Here is a 17756-nt window from a genome sequence, read left to right as displayed (position 1 = left end):
TATGTGACCAGCTTAGGACCTGCTTCCATTTTACTGCCCATTTGAAGAAAGATCTGTAGTCTCAGCAACCACGTCACTGCTGTTATCTTGAGTGTAGGATTTCCATTTCCTGGAAAGCTGATTACTCCATACCCTGTGCTGTTTGTGGCTCCCAGATTAGCAAATCATGTGACTCTACAGATGGACATCAGATACACAAAAAATACTCTTCTTTAGGTTCTATTCTCATCAACCTGGACTCTCATTGTTGTTTCTGTTTTTTTTTATACACAATACCAGCTCAAGAGCCATGGTAAATATTAAATATCAAGATATATGGAAAGTATTTTGATAGTGCCCAGCAAACTAAGAATGCAATGAATAAGACAGATGCTGAAGTAATGGTGATGCTGGAGATGTTGAAGGTGCACATAACATCACCTTTTCTGGAACCAGCCCTAGAGAACTTTTTCACTAAGTGAACAGATTGGTGACAGACTTCAAACGTCTCTAGGGAATGGTATGAGCATATGCGGTAAAGACAAGAACGTGACCCAGTAGGCAGTTTCTCGGCTGCTTCTGAGCTGCCTGGTGTCCAGGCTTTAAATGGCTTAGTTTAACATCAGGTATTTTTGTATTTGTCTCTGATTTTCACTTCAAGGGTGCCTGTGCCAGGTGGCAAGAGGAACGTATAAACAGCCTCCTCCTTTTGTCATTTCCCTCCCTCTCTCCCTCCCTCTGCAGTTTATAATTAGTGCTTCTAACTTTGAGGGTCTCTGAACATGAAGTGATCTCGCAAGTCAGGTTAAATAGGGAAATGCCCTTGATATGCTACTTGCCAACTGGCTGTCACATTTCCTGCTTATGCTCTCCTAGTGTCAGCAAGCTTCCCATCTCCCGTGGCCAGCTGTTCCATTTTTAGGTCAGCCTATTGTCTAGAATAATGAGACAGTTGCCATCACTGTCCTCTTAAACCATATCTATCCAGGATTCACCATTCCTGAGTCACCTAGGGGTTCGTCTTGTGGATCGCTTGGAGTCAAGCCCACATGAAGTTAGGATAAGGCAAAGAACACTAACTAGTCTGGGAGCAAAGAGATCTAGGTTTGTGTCTGACCTACTGGTTGTTGTTAAACAAGATATTCCATTTCCTAAGACCTCAGGCTTCCAGAGTGGTCTGAGCCAAAGTATCTGCAGAATTCCTTCTATCTTGACACACATGCATTTTTCTGAGCTTTCTTTTGTTCAACTTAGCTTTGTTTCTCCTGCTTCAAACACTGTTTGATGCACAGTTCCCTCACATCCAGGTTTACCCCCTGTCATTGCTTATGCCAAGGGATGCTTAACAGCCAAATATATAGTTTATAGAGCCTCAGAGGATGTCTTAAACAATTGGCAGCTTGATCCCATTAAGCGTTTACAGCAGCCCTGAGATCTAAGCCTCATTTAAAGGAGAGGGAAACTGGTTGCAAGAGAAACGGTAAGTAGCTAGTCAGTGGGTGCTCCAGGCTTTGACGCCCAGCCTGCCTACTTTCTGTACTCTATGGTAAGCTTTATGCTCTCAGAGCTATGATTCGGAAAGCTAGCGTTACATTGATGCCACCCAGCCTGTTCTGACAAAGTTCCTGCCTTCCTGCCTCACCATTGCCATGTTCCCTTCCTCTACTCTGCAATCTCTTTCTTTGCTCTGCCCCACAGGGAGAATAACTTCATCAAGGACTTTCCACAGCTGGCAGATGGGCTGTTGGTGATCCCGCTGCCAGTGGAAGAGCAATGCCGGGGGGTTCTCTCTGAGCCCCTTCCAGACCTTCAGCTTCTCACAGGTAAGATGCACCTTTCAGACCTCTGCAGACTCACTGACTCAGAGCCATTCTTCTAAGGTGCCAGAATTTTCTGTCTCCACCCAGGGTGTGTTGCTTACCTTCTTTATTGTCTTCCAGTCATTCTGCTACCTCCTTCTGGGGGGGTGGGGTGGGGGGGAGTTGATTCTCTAAGATACAAGGACCTGAACGCTACTTTGGTGATATAATTGTTGGGTGGTGTACATTAACCAGGATGACCACCATTGAGGATGATTGAATCGTGACAGTTAGAGGATTGTCCCACAGGAATTATCCTGCAATGTGACAGACACCTCCATCACTCAAAAGCTCTGAGTGACAAAGAGCAAAAGGTCTAACACCCATGGAGCCTTTTCTGTAAAGCTACGGTATTGACAGAGAAGACTGCACATGGACGGAAGGTGTTCTCGGGTGGCAAGGTCTTTTCTGGTTTTCAGCCAACATGATCAGCAAGTGTTACTCGTCTGCTTTCCGATGGTGAAGGTGATCATACGCTCTTCCATGGTTGCAGAGCTACAGCATAAATTATCATCAAGGATTAAGCCTAATTAGCCTGGACTCTAAAGTGGATGCTTTATCTATTATCTTATACCACCTCCCAGACTTGTCCCACTTCAAAGAAGATTTAGATCAAATGAACCCACAGATGAAAAACCTTCTGTAAATTGTGTTAAAGATTTCTCTGCTTTCCTTAATTTTCCCCTTCCTATGATCACAGAAATTCTAAGTGACATGGAGTATTCTAGTTGAATCTTCTCCACTGACTGGGCATTAAATCTAGTCTATTATATCCTTCTTGAGATTCATGTCTCTTTGGAAGACTCCCTTAAGGGAGGCTCACCATTTGTAAGAACTGCCATTTCTTCACATGGTCCATAGGAAAGTTCTATAAAGACCCTGGCCCATCATTGATTGTTGTATATTCTTGGTCAGTGTCCATCTTTGCAACGGGAATATAACTTTTTTTTTCAAAAATAGGTAAGGAATAAAGATCATGTATATAAGATGTTTGGTTTACCATGGTTCTCTCATAATTTTACAGATTATTATAACCCCATGTATTAGATCAGGGACATTTGAAAGTTTCCTAATAAAGGAATTGCTATATTTGCTATAATTCAAGGGATTTTTTAATTACCAGAGGCAGTAGTAATGCCTCGGTGGTTAAAAGCACTGGCTATGCTTGTAGATGACCTCGGTCTGTTTTCTAGCACCTACATGATGGTTCACAACCATCTCTAATTTCAGTTTCAGGGCATCCAATATCCTCTTTCAGCATCTATAGGCACTGCACACATCGATCACAGACAAACAACCATACAAAATACCCACACACATAAAATAAAAATAAACCTTTAAAAAAATAATTACCAAGGCAAAGCTATCTTCTCTCCCAGAGCTTCATCTCATCTCCTTTCCTCAAGTGGCAAACTGCACACAGAGTATGAGGGTGGGCAGAGAGAGAACCAGGGGTGGTTTCCTGATCAAGAATACAAAGAAAGGATTCCAGCTAGGAAACTATAAAACTCCAACTGACTGCTGAGATCCATTCTGGACTCTGTAGGAGAACTTCAAACAATAGAGTCCCTGGCCTTGATGACAAGAACCCAACCTTCTACTAGACAAGTTTATATTCCAGATGTAAAATGAGGGGTGGAGTAATGGCAACTTATGAGAGAGGCCCAGGATATAGTGAGAAATGGTAAAGATAGCCTTTTAAATGGCTTGATAAGCTTAAGGTACCTCCATGCTTTTGAGCCCCACGTCACACAAGCAAAGGGTCCTTTTAACAGCCCACGTCAGAATGTTCAGCTTTCTTGTGTCAGAGGGGAGGCCCCATTGTTGATTACAGGCCACGCTGCATACCACAGCTGTGAACATGGCCCAGGCAATAGCAGATGGGACAGAGAAAAGAAGCTGCCTGGAGCCGGGTGTCAGGGACTCCTTGAATAGACTAATTTCTTTGCCCTGGGTAGGAGCGCAGTCTTCTCTTTCCTTCTTCCATCCAATCTCTCTTTCCTCTCTAGCACCACATAAGGAGCATAGGCAAGACAGAGCAGATAAACAGGACATATTTATAACTAAACATTCTCACTTCAATGGACATATCTTTGGGGATCATGAATATTTTACTTGAAAATGAAAGCAACTAAAATTATATTATTCCTGAAAAGGCTAAAGATGGAGGAAAAAAAAAAACAGTTGACAATAATGGACAACTTTAATACTACAGAAATGACCAGGAAGAAATCATTTGTTCCAATGAGATTCTCATTTTAATCTCCGTATCAAATATCTCTAAGTGCCTCCTCACCAGGGGACAAGAGAAACGGATACGGAATGTGCCTTCTATTTGCAGAGGCACAGGAAAGCACAAATACATAACAACACTAATAACTGATAACATGACTAGCATTTCCTCTTTAATGCATTTTTTCATGATTATGAAAAAAGAGAATTCAGAGCTTTGGGTGGAAATTTTTAGAAATGGAGATAGCTAGAAGTCAGAAAGCAGTACTTTTTTTTTTTTTTTTTTTTTCTGTCCTGGATCTGTTACCCCGTGTTAACTGCTTGTCAGCATGTTTGTTGTATTTTTTCTTTGTTTACACTGCATCACTACAATACCTGTGATTTCTGTAATGTGTTTTATGGAACATGCATTCTTAGTGATCCCTCTGTATAAAGAAGCCTCCATGAATAACAGCATCTTCACAGAGCCTTATCCTGTGTTTTATTATAATACAGTGAAGATCGAAAAGTTTAGTTTGTTTAGCCATTTCTTACTTATTTGAATTGGGAAATTTTATATAGATATACAAGTTTACCGCATAGTGTTTACAAATGCCCATATTTACAACCAATGGTCTATAGCCAGGGCAGCAAGCACTAAGGGATGGGTATACAGTGGGTATCTAGGGATTTTTCAAGAGGTCTCTGTTGTAACTTTTCAGCTCTGCTCTTCAATGTAAAAATCAGCTGCAGTGCAGTAAAACAAATGGTCTGAGAAAAAAGAAAATATGTCCCTGTCCCCAACAGTTCTACAGGCCTACAGGCACAGAATCTCTCTTTTCTAAAAGAGCTTTCAATTCTGTTATCATATTCAAGTCTCACATTATGCCCCCTGATATAAGACAGCAACAGCAATGGATAGCTGCAATGTCAAATGAGAAATCTGAGACAATGAGATGTCTAATATCCATGATAACTTGAAAATGGCCTTGGGTAGGTGGAGTACAAATTTGACCATTTGCATGTAAGGTAGAGGGGCATTAGAAGCCCAAGGGAAGCACGGAGATATGGCTAAAAAGCATGGTGGTATGGAGCTGGTAAGGTGGTCAGTCTAACAGAAGCACAGTCAGGACCAACCAATCTTCTTCTCACTTTGTAGAGGTGGCCAGGAAAGCCGAGCCCAACACTGCAGAGTGTACATTGTTCTAAGTATTCTTCATTCTTGTCTCATGTGGCCATATTATTTCTCCCTCTAGGAGACATCAGGTATGATGAGGCCATGGGGTACCCCATGGTGCAACAGTGGCGTGTCCGGAGCAATCTCTATCGTGTGAAGCTGAGTACTATCACCCTCTCAGCAGGTGAGGACTACTGTCCAGTTGGCATCCAAAGGACTTACCATCACACAATACATGGTCTCAAGGGATAAGGATGCCCTAAACTGTGGCTGGCACTAAATCATGAAAGAGCATCTAGGTAGGACAACATAGCATGCAGTGACGTTAGCACGCTGCAGTGGGGACCATAAAGCAATGGGACAGTATGACACAGAAAGAGCTCCCTAGAAGAGATGTCTGAGCATGGTGAAGAAGTATGGCCACAGGAAGGATAGAAACAGTAACCTAAGCAATATTTGTGCTCCAGAAGTGTGTCTGGCTTGTGATTGTACCTTCTTCTCTCTTCAGTCCTCTTTGTTTCTTTCCTTGGCCACCATAGTAATAACATGTAGCTACACTCTTTGTCACCATATGTGCCTGCATCCATCATTCTTTATCCATATGAGCCCTGAGCTCCAGCAGGAAGTGTAATTTGTAGTTTCTGAGATGGGACTTCTTTGTTCATGATTTTGCACTTGCCGTACCTTCTGCCTCCTTCTCCCTGCCTGGGGTGTACACACTAAACTCTTTGGTGCCTCCTCCACTCTCCATTCTAAAAAAATAAAAATAAATAAATTAAAATAGAAAAGAAATGCCAGGTGTTGGAAAACCCCCAGGGAAGTACTACCAAACTATCTGGTTTGTATCTGAATCATGTCTGTCTACAAGAGAACTGGAGTCAGGGCATGGGAGCTGTTTACACCAATGTCTCCAGAAACTAACAGAGAGTATCATTGTTGGTGTCTGTGGCTGATCAAAGAATAAGATAAATGAGAACTGGAGAATATGGTATTAAATAATGGTACCTGGGAAGAGGACACCTAGCTGGGGGTTTCGACTCTGGTTCTGACAACACTGTCACTGGCTTATTGTCAGTGTGTCCCCTAGTTATTTCTTGAGTTCTTCTCTCTTTTATTCCTATTTTTTTTTCAGTACTACTTTAGTCATCAGCAAAATGGGGCTCTTTCATCCTGGAGCTGGGAGGACTTTACCCTCTGGGAAGTACAAAGAGTGATTGTTGCTGACATCTGTCAAGCATGCTATAATGTTTCATGTCTTGTGGCTTGCAGCAGTTCCACAAGAAAAGTAATAATCTAACCTATCTGTCATCAGTTAAAGAAACTGGAGGTCAAAAAGGCTAAGCAACCAGCCCAAGGTCACACAGCCAGTCAGTGCCAGAAGAGGAAACAGAGCAGGCATTTTGATTGTATTTTTGCCTGTCTAGCTAAAGAGCCCTAGGGCATCTCCAAGGCATTGTCATTTATTACTTAACAGAAACCATCTCATTATTAATCCCACTGTATTAATTACTCCGTTGCATGAGTTAACAGGTTGACGGAGAGAGGTTGTTCTAATCAAGCACCCTTTCTTGGAATCCTATTTCGGTTTCCCTTCCACCCCCTCACCCTGCACTTGTGAATATAACTGTGATGTTCCTGTTAGAACTACAAAGGTGTACCTGCTTTAATTAATCAGTAATGATGTTCCTGGAAGCTCCTTGTAAATCAAATGTTGGCAAATTGGAGCTCATTTTCAATGTTGGAGAGGTGCTTGCACTTTGATGTGGCATTGGGTGTTATATATATATATATATATATATATATATATATATATATATATAATTACGATGGCTGGTATATTTGGGTGTTTTATATATATATATATATATATATATATAATATAATTACGATGGCTGGTATATTTGGGTGTTTTATATATATATATAATTACGATGGCTGGTATATGTTGGGCTCCAGGAGCTGGTGGTGTTTCTGACTGGGATGGGCACAGGAAAAATGCATTTGTGAATTTAGAGACAGATAAGGAGGCCTTCTATCTGTAAAACTGGTAATCCTTCAGAGTGTGGGGTTGGGGGAGAGAAAGAGGAGGCGGGTGTTCCACACAGGAATAAGCTTATAAGAAAAGGGTAACTTCATAGTATCTTTAAGCATGGGTGTGTCTTGGGAAGGGATAAATTCATGGATGGGGGCACTGTAGTCATGGGGTACAGCCAGTATGTAAAAGAAGAAACAGTGATAGAAATCCCAGGCTTCACTGAGTACAAATTAGGAAATAAGAAGTGGCTCAGGCATTTCTATAGGCCCAGATACAGTCATGGGATGTTGTCTAGTGACAGGGAGGAGGACAAGATGTTTAAGGATGTGGGGTATAGGCTGTTTTAGACAAAGAGGAAAGAATGCCAAGAAGAATGAATGGTGACAACAGTCAGGGACAGCATTTGTCTGGACTTCACCTGTAGTGTCAACTCAAATCTAACTGCAGGGTGCTGCAGACTCCTCCAGTATATGGGATATCCAGAGAGAGAATTCATAACAGCTGCATGGATTCTAGATGATTTAGCCTTCAGTGTAGATGGGGACCTGATCTATAGGGAGCCCTTCCTGGCATTTGCTGTTCTCTAACTGCTCCGAGTTTGAAAATCAAGGTAGTGTGTTCTGGGCTGTCATTACTCCTTCGGAAGCTTTCCAAGGTGTTTCCCATACCAAAGCTGTGTTGGTTGCCATGGAGAGAATTGGGTAGTAGCTGAATGGTGAGGGAACCAGTCTCCCATGCTGGAAGGCCCTGGAAAAAACAAGAAGAATGAATGAAGAACAGCAGCTCCTGGGTTACACCTTAGCCAGCCCTGTTCTAGGTCCAGCAGACTGAGCAGTGCACTGTGGTAGTACAACAAGCAGCCAGAAAACTCCATGGCAATTTCAATAGAGGAAAATGTTCACTGTCTCAGGAAACAAGGGCAAAGGTGGAAAGGAAGATGAGGTAGCAAAAAGCTAGAGCAGGTATGAAATCTACTGAGCTGGGGCCAGTGCAGCAAAGGGACTCCAGGCAACTTACTTGGAGTAAAAAGAAAACAGTATTCGAATCCTTTTGATTCAGTTGTTATAAGCTTGAATTGGTTTGGTATAAGCTCTGTTAGCTGGCAAGCCAAAATCTGTTACTTATAGTCTTTATGCTTTGGCTTCTCATTAGGTTGATTGGGGATGTGGTAGGCAACATTGCAGTGTTTGGACTAAGAGAATAAAAGCATTAATGGTTTCCCTTATCTGGTAAACATTAGCTGTCCAATCATAGGCCTCATCTCAACTCTCTGGTTGTGTCCTTAAGTGACCATCATGTAGGTTGGCAAGTTGTTGTCTTCTGAAGGGTTCCACTATGTCACCTTATCTGGCAGTGAAAGTCAGCCTTTGCTATAAGCAGGTAAGCCTAGAGATGACAGCCTGCTGCTCCCATGATAAGAGTGAAGGCCGCATAACCTAGCTGGGAAGAGCCCTGACTGGCATACACATTTTTGGCCACCAACTTCTGATGTCTAAGCACTTACACACGTTCTCCTCTCCCTCCAGGCTTCACCAATGTCCTAAAGATCCTGACCAAAGAGAGCAGTCGGGATGAGCTGCTGTCCTTCATCCAGCACTATGGCTCCCACTACATTGCCGAGGCTTTATACGGTTCTGAGCTCACCTGCATCATCCATTTTCCCAGCAAGAAGGTCCAGCAGCAGCTATGGCTCCAATATCAGAAAGGTAAGCCTCAGGGGCAGGGCTTGATGGGGGTGTTGGCCAGAAGTGGTGCCGAGGAACAGCAATGAAACACCAGAGCCCATTTCTCCTATCTGTGAGCTGGGTGGGCTTTGGCAATTCCCTGGCTTTCTCTGAGCTTCGCTTCATGATGGTCAAGGTGAGAGAACATGCTGCCTCATGGTTCTTTCATTCAAGTGTTAGACCTCTTTTCTTATGCTATAGGCTCATTTTGTTTTGTGGTGGTTTTAAACGTGCTTTCCCCCTTGAAAGAGTTGCCGGAGATGAAGGCAGAGGATATGGAGTGGCATCTCCATGATGCTTTCTCTTTAGGCTTCTTGGGAAAAGCCAGGAAGAACTGTCCTGCTTCTCAAGTCCCAGGAAACAGTATCAAGTGTCCCCCCCCCCCCCACAGAGGGGCTGTTAATCTCATGGAGAGTCACCACATTTTCAATTTCCCTGATTCTCAGCTGTCAAGAGATTTTTATTTCCTTCAGCCTAAGGTGGTCTAGTGCAGAGGACGAGTCTCTGACACTGACATTCGGAAAGTCATTCCCTTGTGTCCTCAATGTTCCCTTCCTGTGAAATGTATACTTCAATAATTATTCCTATGTACCCACCACAGGTAAAGGGGGAGGTATATAGACTAGCATTTTAAAAATCGGAAATATCAGACATGTGCGCGTGTACACCCTTGTGTGTGTGGGGGGGGGGGGCGTGTATGTTTCTTCACATGAGTATAAATGTATGCCACCTGTGTATGTGTATAGGTGTAAAGGCCCAAGGCTGACATGAGGAGTTCTCTTTGACCATTTCCACCATCAAGGCAGCATCTCTCATTTGAACCCAACTTCACGTATCCAACTAATCTAATTAGCCAACGTACTAGGGCAACTTCTGTATTCCACCCTCTGAGTGCTGAATTGTAAGTAGCCTGCTCTGTCTGCCTAGCAGTTATATGGGTGGTAGGGCTCCAGATCCTGGTCCTCGTGCTTGCTAACTGTACAGCAAGTACTTTAACCACTGAGAAATCTCCTAGCAGCACACAATGATAGATCAGTCTACTTGAGAAATGGAGTCTCACAGTTGAGAAATCGAGTCTCAGACATGGTGAGTGCAGTGCCCATAGAGACACAGCTGATGAATAGCAGAGCCAATGTTGGAACTCACAGTTGGAACTGTCTACCTACAAAAGCCCTTTCCTTTCCTTTCCTTTCCTTTCCTTTCCTTTCCTTTCCCTTCCCTTCCCTTCCCTTCCCTTCCCTTCCCTTCCCTTCCCTTCCCTTCCCTTCCTTTTCCTTTCCTTCCCTTTTGCCAGCTATGTTACACTGCTTTCTGTTATAGTTAATATTATTTGTATCAATTAATTGTGAAATAAAAGGCTCTTGATTACAAAGGGTAAGAATTGACGATACGAACCTGGTTGCACTTTCTCCACAGGACTTATTCCCCCCACCCCCAGCTCTAGGAAACCCATAAGTCATAAACACAAACCACAGAACATTGTGGCCCTCGGAGTACTCATTGAGCTTAGCTTTCCAGTTTGCCCTTGTGGAAACTAGAGTGCAATAGGAGGAGGAGGAAGTCTGTGCTAAGTCACATAGCTCTACATATCAAGGCAAAGTGAAGTTGCTTCCCGCCATCTTTCAGTGCTTGTCAGCTGCTGACTATGCCTATGAGATAGAATCCCTGAGCCTGCCTTGGCCATATCTATAGCTTTTCTTTCTGCCTTTGGAGGCTCTGCATCCCTAGCTGTGACTGCATCCCTGCTTGCTTCCTGCATGCGACTGTGTGGGGCATGGTTAGTTTATAGGCTCAGAGGACATAATTGAGTTGTCAGGGAATAGCTCCGTTTTATGGCTATGACAATGACAGTCTTTAAGGAAGTGCATTAAATCAATAGAAGTCTCATTGTACCACCCTATAAATAACGTGACGCATCATTAAGCAGGGCAATAAGCTTCAGGACTTTGAAGTAACACAATTAGGTTATGTTTATATATATATAAACCCTCTCTTGCTGTGGCCACCGAACTAATTTGCTTCATGCCCTATTCAGGGCCTGGGAAACTACTGTGATGCTAAATGTCATCCCATCTCCATCCTTGGTTGCTTTCAGGGCCTAGGCTTCCTTCTTGAAAAAAAAATCCCATTCCTTGTAATAAAAATGGAATCTGCTACAAGAAATATGGGAGAAGAAGAAAAGCTAGAAGAACAGCTGAAGTCTTCTCAGCCACCCCTCTCCTACTTCAAGGACTGGGTGACTTTGATGTTGGAGCTTCTGTCTCTGGGTTTTTATTCTGCATATATTTTTACTCCTTTCATGGTCTATATTTGCTCCAGGAAGAATAGAGAGATGCTCTGAAGCCAAGATAACCATTTGCAGTCTCTCTCTTTTTCTCTCTCTCCTGCACAGTGTGCGTGCTTTCCTATGGTCCATTGGAATTCTTGATTTATTTTCTGATAATGGGGAATAACACAAAAGACTGGGAAGCCGGGCAATGGTGGATCACCCCTTTAATCCCAGCACCTGGGAGGCAAAGACAGGTAGATTTCTAAGTTCGAAGTCAGCCTGGTCTACAGAGTGAGTTCCAGGACAGCCAAGGCTATACAGAGAAACCCTGTCTCAAAAAAACAAAACAACAACAACAACAACAAAGACTGGGGAGGTTATAAAATCAAGAAAAGATGTTGGGAACACTTGGGTTCAGAGACAGTTGATAGCATTTCCCTTCTGAGCCGTCAGACATGTAAAATCAACATCTGCTAAACACTAGGATCCTGGTCAGTTAAATCTTTGTGGTTGTTAGGTGGGAGCAGAGCTTGTGAGAGGAGGAGTGGGACACATCTAGACTTCTTATATACCCATCGTAGCTTTCAAGTTTTCAGATGCCCCATGCTAAGTGAGAGACAGTTATTCCCTTTCACAACTTTTAGGTGAATGAGAGGAACCACCACAGGAAAATTTTCCAGTACTTAGTAGGCACATGAAAAACAGTAGGTTGAAATAAAATGAACATTATAGATATCAGCTAAAGAATCTAGACCAGGCCCCAGCCCTACTTAATGTGTGACCTCTATCTTTGTTTCTCCCTGTGAACTACACGTGCCATTGAAAGAGGGTGGCATTTGCAAATGTCTTTTCCATTCAGCAGAAATGTGTAGCTTTTTCTCGACTAGAATGAGCATGCTGGGAAAAAGATCAAATAGGACCTGGCAGTCAACAGTGAACATTTTCATAGCACTCTACAGTATCCTACCATCTACCTCCCGGGAAGCAAAGAAGAAAAGAGTAGTACACCTCCCTTTGCAAAAAGAAGAGAAAGTAGGCTTTCTGTACCACATACTCCTCAATGAGAGCACTGGGGACTGAATCCCAAACTGGACCTAAAGCTTGCTTCACTACAGTCAGCATCTCTAGACACGAAAAAGAAACGTCATAGCCCTTTCCATGCCTAAAGTCCTTATTTGCTAGTTCTACCCATTTGAGGAGTGGCTACTGGGAAAAAGAGCTCAGCTTAGTCAATAGTTTCTTCCACAGGAAGAATAAGGGGCCTGAGAATTTTCTTCTCTGTTATAGGGGCAAAGTAAAAGCCAAGATAATAAATAGCCCCTGGATATGCCAAAGATGAATGAAAAGATTCAGGGAGGCAGATAAAGGGACTTGAGCTTTCACCACTCTGGAGGAGCCTGGAGGAGCCCAGAGGACTAGGCAGGGCAGTAAAATGTTACCTGAATTGACACTAATCCAGGAAAATGGGGACTCTAAATGCAATTATGTATCTAAAACCATCACTGGAAACTAAGAATCCTAGGTGAGATTAGCATGTAAACTGCTCAGCCTATCAGGTTCCTATAATCATCACCTGTGTGCCCATGCCTTTCTCCAAGCTCAGGTGACATTCTGAGTGTCTTATGCTAGTATTATGCTTGCAAAACATATTGCAGTATCTCCCACCCCGAGCTGGGGCATTATTTCATTGTCTGCCTTGCTAGGTGCATCTTCTACTTATCTGTGACCTTGGTACTGAGGCCTTAGTTATGACTGTTTATAAAGTCATTCAGGAATAATGTCTTTCTTTTGGGAATAAAGCAAAGTTTCATAATCAGCGGGGTCATCCTTAAAATCACAGGCATAGGCCAAGGCCCAGCCTCAGCTTGGAGAGGGCTTCTGAGAGAAGGAGTGTCTGGAAGCAGCGAAAACAAACATCTCGAAGTCAAATCCCGGGTCCAAGCTGGTGACCTATGTTCTGCTGGAGACGGCCTTCCAGCCTGCTTTCTCTGTTCTGCTTTCTTTCTCTGGAGATCTTGAGACTGCTCTCTGGAGACAACTTTCTCTTGCTACAGTTCTCCAAGTAGTTCTCTCTTGCTAATCTAAAAAGTCCTCTGGATAGCTCCTCTCTTGCAGATCATAAGTCCAAACTTCATTGTACATATCAATCCAGTCATTTACTCCAGGTTTCCTTTTGATTATCCTACAAAAGAGTATCCTGCGACTCCAGCCCCCTTAATTTTTAGGAGACAACAAGCACACATTTTCTTTTAACACTGCAAAAGAATTCAGAGATCTGCTGTCTCTGCTAAATGCTAAACTAGCTGGGTAGGAGCCATCTGGAAATTACAAATTCTACCACACCTGGGCCTAACCTTGCTCTGTCCGGGGTTGACCTTGTACTCAGGAATTTGTCTGCCTTTGTAAGCATAAACAAACAAACAAACAAACAAAAAACAGTGTAGCTGGGTGGGATCTCCTTCAATCACCACTCCCTAAACATCTTTATCTCCTTTCTTAGTATTTTTCTGGCAGGTTGGCTCATCTCAAAGCTGTTTTGTTTCTGTAGATTTGTGAAGCCCTTCATTAATTCATGTTGCATTCATGTTTTTAGAGTTCTTTTTCACAGACTTAAGGGTTGTTCTGAAGGTCCCAGTGTTTACCATTTTGTTAAAACATTATCTGGACCTTAGCCTCCTAGATTCCTGTTATCTCTGATTATCAAGGAGTCATTAACTTGCCCTGTTCCAGCGACAGGAGCCAAGTTATTCTGACCCTACCAAGGCCATTCTAGACCCAGCAGGCATAGTTTGGGTCAGCTGTATGATCATAAGCAAATGGGTCTACTCTGTGAGACAGTTTCCATATTTGCAAGCAGAGTGGTTGTATAGTCTATATAAGATAATAAATTGGTGGATAGATGTGTCTAGTACCGAGTTGGAACAACTAATCATTTTCCTCATCCAACTGACTCCTCTACCCATTTAGATCACAGTGATCCCACATACATATTCAGAGGTAGAGGAAATATAATTGAGATTTTACTAACATCACTTGTAAATTGATACAGGGTCAGGGATGGTTCAAATTGTTCTAGAGTGGGGAGTGGCCCAATGAATTCAGCTACAGTATTAGAACCAGAGGCGTGGGCTGTAGAGGCAGACCTTAGAGGAACCGGCCAGGATTGGTGACACTTTCTCCTATGTCCTAGTCTGTGATGGATACAGAAGTTACGGGTCCTCACAGCTTATTTTATAGTTGCTTTTTACTTTTTGCAGAAAGTGACCTTATAAGTAGATGGCTATGACTATGTGAAATGATGATTTAACCTCTGTGAGTAAACAGAGAGAACAAAAAGGAGGACAAGGAAGAAGAATAGGAGAACGGACAGCGGGAAACCCAAATCCAAAGAAGCAGACAGGAGGCAAAGCAGACAGGAGGCAAAGCAGACAGGAGGCAAAGCAGACAGGAAGCAAAGCAGACAGGAAACAAAGCAGACAGGAGGCAAAGCAGACAGGAGGCAAAGCAGACAGGAAGCAAAGCAGCTCAAATCTTCCAAGCAAAGAGCCTCCCAAGCCTTTGTGCCCTGTGAACGAACATTCTGTTCCACATACCCTGTTCTTGAATTTTTTTGAAGCTCTGGTATAGGGAGACGCTCCCGCAGAGAAACACCCTTTTTCAAAGGTGTGTTATCTCTGTTTTACATTTCCAGGCTAATTCTAGGGAATGAATTTCCATCTGAATTATAACACTGGTGAATGCCGACTGGAACACTCCTGGGCTACTTTTTGGCTGTTTGAGAGGCAGATCAGGACATTGGGCTGGAGGAGGAAAATGCCAAGATGTAGCCAACTGTCACTTCCTCTTGTGCTGACAGGTGTGGCCGAGGGCTGTTGTGAGCTAGAGAACTCTCCCGAGCTCTCTATTTCCTGAGGGAACTTGCTTCAAAGACAGCAAGGAGACATGAAAGGGCTTGTTCTTGGGATCTGAGACTGCTAGGGTGCCAGTTGACTTCCCCAGTGATTTCATAACCTGGGGCCGATTTTTTTTTCTGTCTTTCTTTTTCTTTCTTCTCATCTTGCCTGACCTTTCAGTAGCATTTGACAGTCTACTGCCTCCAGCTTGATGCAATTCTGTGCTTGCTTGTATGAAACCAGATCTTCCAGTGTTCTCCCCTCCCTCCCTGTCTGTTGCTCCTCATCTCCCTTCACAGGCTTCTCCTTCTCTGCAAAATCAGTAACATAGCACGGGAGGCATGTGTTTTTGGTCCTTTTCCTGGGCTATCTCTGTGTCAATCTATTAGATTCTCTGTTGTCCCTACACTCTGGCCTCACCATATACATGAGTTAAAACTCTTGTTCCAAGCCTTCCTCCAAGGTTTACTAGCCTGCTTATTCTCTTACAGCATGAACTCAAACCCACAGAACCCAGTGCTTTGCTAGAACTCTAGTGAAAAGTGCCAGTACTCGTTTAGAGTCTGGGAAACCTCAGCACCTCCTTTTCTCTGACTCCTCTGCCCCATTTCCAAACCATCGCAAATCTCATCAACTTGCATTTCCTGGATGTTCTTGCCTCTCACCGTTTCCACCTTACTCTTGCCTTCTGAGCCTAAGCAGACCATCACAGCTTGTTTCAGGTCCAGTGTTAGTCTCCTACCTGAAGCTACTCTTTATCCCATATTAGTCTGTACCACACAACAGCCCTAATGATGTATGTGACATTCAGGTTCTTCAGAGAAACAGTACCAGGATAATGAAACACACACACACACACACACACACACACACACACACACACACACATACACACACACACAAGAAAGAGATACCAGTAAGAGATATGGTCATAAATTCATTTTGATGAACTAGTTTACATAGTCACAGAGACTTAGGAGTTAGCAGGTAAGAGACCCAAATGAAATGATAATTTACTTCTAGACTGCTGGTATTATGTAGTATGTAGTTGTAGTCAGGAAGCTGGGAAGCTTAAAGCTTAACAAGAATCGATATTGGCATGAGGGTCCAAAAAGCACAAAAGACCATCAACAAGCTTAGAGCAGCCCAGTAAGAGTCATTCTTCCAGCTCAGTTGTCAGCCTAACTGTTCTGTTGAGGCCTTCAATGGCTTAGATGAGGCCAATTCACACTAGAGAGGGCACTCTGCTTCATTCAGTGTAATAGTTTAACTACTAACCACATTCAAAGTCATTCGCTCCCCCATCCCCAGGATGCTTGACCAGACATCTATGCTCCCATGGCTCCATCAATTTGTCACATAAACTTAACCACTACAGATCAAACCAGAGGTCTTATTATGTTGTTCATTGGTTTCAAACTCCTGAGGCTCTTATCATTGGACTGAGGGTAACATCTAAACTCATTTCCAGAGCCTCACAATCCTATAGGTGCCATCTGTCCCCAGCCAAGCTCTTCAGTGCCATATGCCCTATGTTCTCTATTGTTCAGTCTTATTACCCTTCTTCAGATGCTAGGGCACTCTGTAGTCCTTTTGACCCTTAGCCTGGTCAGTACCCTGGGTATTGACCTTCATAGGCTAGATCATTTTAGACCACTGAACTTGAGTTATTTTTGCAGGAGACCTTTCAAGAAGAATCAGGCTAAGCTGAGCATCTTCCTTGCACTCACTGAAGGACGTGTACTTGGTACACCTCATCTCAGTATGCAACTTTACATTCGTAGTTTGCGCCTGTCTATAGTACCTCACTGGAAGCTCTGTGAAGGTAGAAATCATTTTGCTTGGTAAATATTTGTGGCATCATACTTAAGCATAGATTAGTGATGTGTATTTAAGGACAAATGAGGATATAAGCCTGGGGGAGTTATATATGTCATCATATCTAAGTCTAAGTGTTCTCTATATTAGTATTTTCTTGGGAAAGGATACATAGCCTTCTTGTGGTCTCAATGAGTCCCTGCCTCTGGAAGAAAGAGGGATGTTCATTCTTGAACTACTGTTCAGAAGAACTTTGTGGATGATTTGAGAATCCTAACTTTCTTGGACTCAGATACACCTGGCTCCTTTATTGCCAAACTGCATGACTTCAGGGCCTACTCTGCTTTCCTCAACTGTAGCATGGGTTAAAATGCTCAGCCTGGACACATTCATCTTTATTTTGGACCAACATAGGATGGAGATCTGGCCAAACACCTCTTTCCCTTTGCCTTGTATTCTGGCTTCTGTACAGATAACTGTAGGGTCAGTCTAGCAATAAAGTATTGTTATTTTTATAGCAAACAAAGAGAGATGGAGGAGGTTAAATAGAAGCTGGACACTTACTTTGCAGCACAGCAGAGGAGAGAGCCCACTTATTTCTTCTCAGAACCATGCAAAGAGGCGATACAGGATGTGCTTCATTAAACACAAATAGGCCCATGAGATTGCTGTTTCCACAAGATAAAATTACCAAAAAAAGCATTTGTTTCCCATTTTAGATTGAGTCCATCTGGAACAGAACACCCTAGTCTTTTTTCTTACGGGTGTATACCCAGAATAATAATCCCTCC

The 17756-nt window shown here is 43.1% G+C and overlaps 1 protein-coding gene across 5 annotated transcripts in view; it reads left to right on the top strand.

Annotated features, from left to right (window-relative positions):
* Positions 1-17756, top strand: part of Astn2 (astrotactin 2) — a 1023735-nt gene that overhangs the window by 750873 nt on the left and 255106 nt on the right. For 4 of the 5 annotated variants that reach the window (NM_019514.3, NM_207109.2, XM_030253680.1 and 1 more), the window contains 3 exons: positions 1678-1802; positions 5306-5410; positions 8788-8967. In NM_019514.3, the coding sequence (NP_062387.2) occupies positions 1678-1802; positions 5306-5410; positions 8788-8967 (410 nt within the window). Of the gene's footprint in view, positions 1-1677; positions 1803-5305; positions 5411-8787; positions 8968-9731; positions 16044-17756 lie in introns of those variants that run through there. The other variant, XM_006538105.4, reaches the window with a different exon arrangement.

The sequence above is a fragment of the Mus musculus genome, chromosome 4, assembly GCF_000001635.26.
Source record: "Mus musculus strain C57BL/6J chromosome 4, GRCm38.p6 C57BL/6J".
Taxonomy (NCBI): domain Eukaryota; kingdom Metazoa; phylum Chordata; class Mammalia; order Rodentia; family Muridae; genus Mus; species Mus musculus.
The sequence above is the reverse complement of the archived record's forward strand: the minus strand, read 5'-3'. Positions and strand labels throughout refer to the sequence as shown.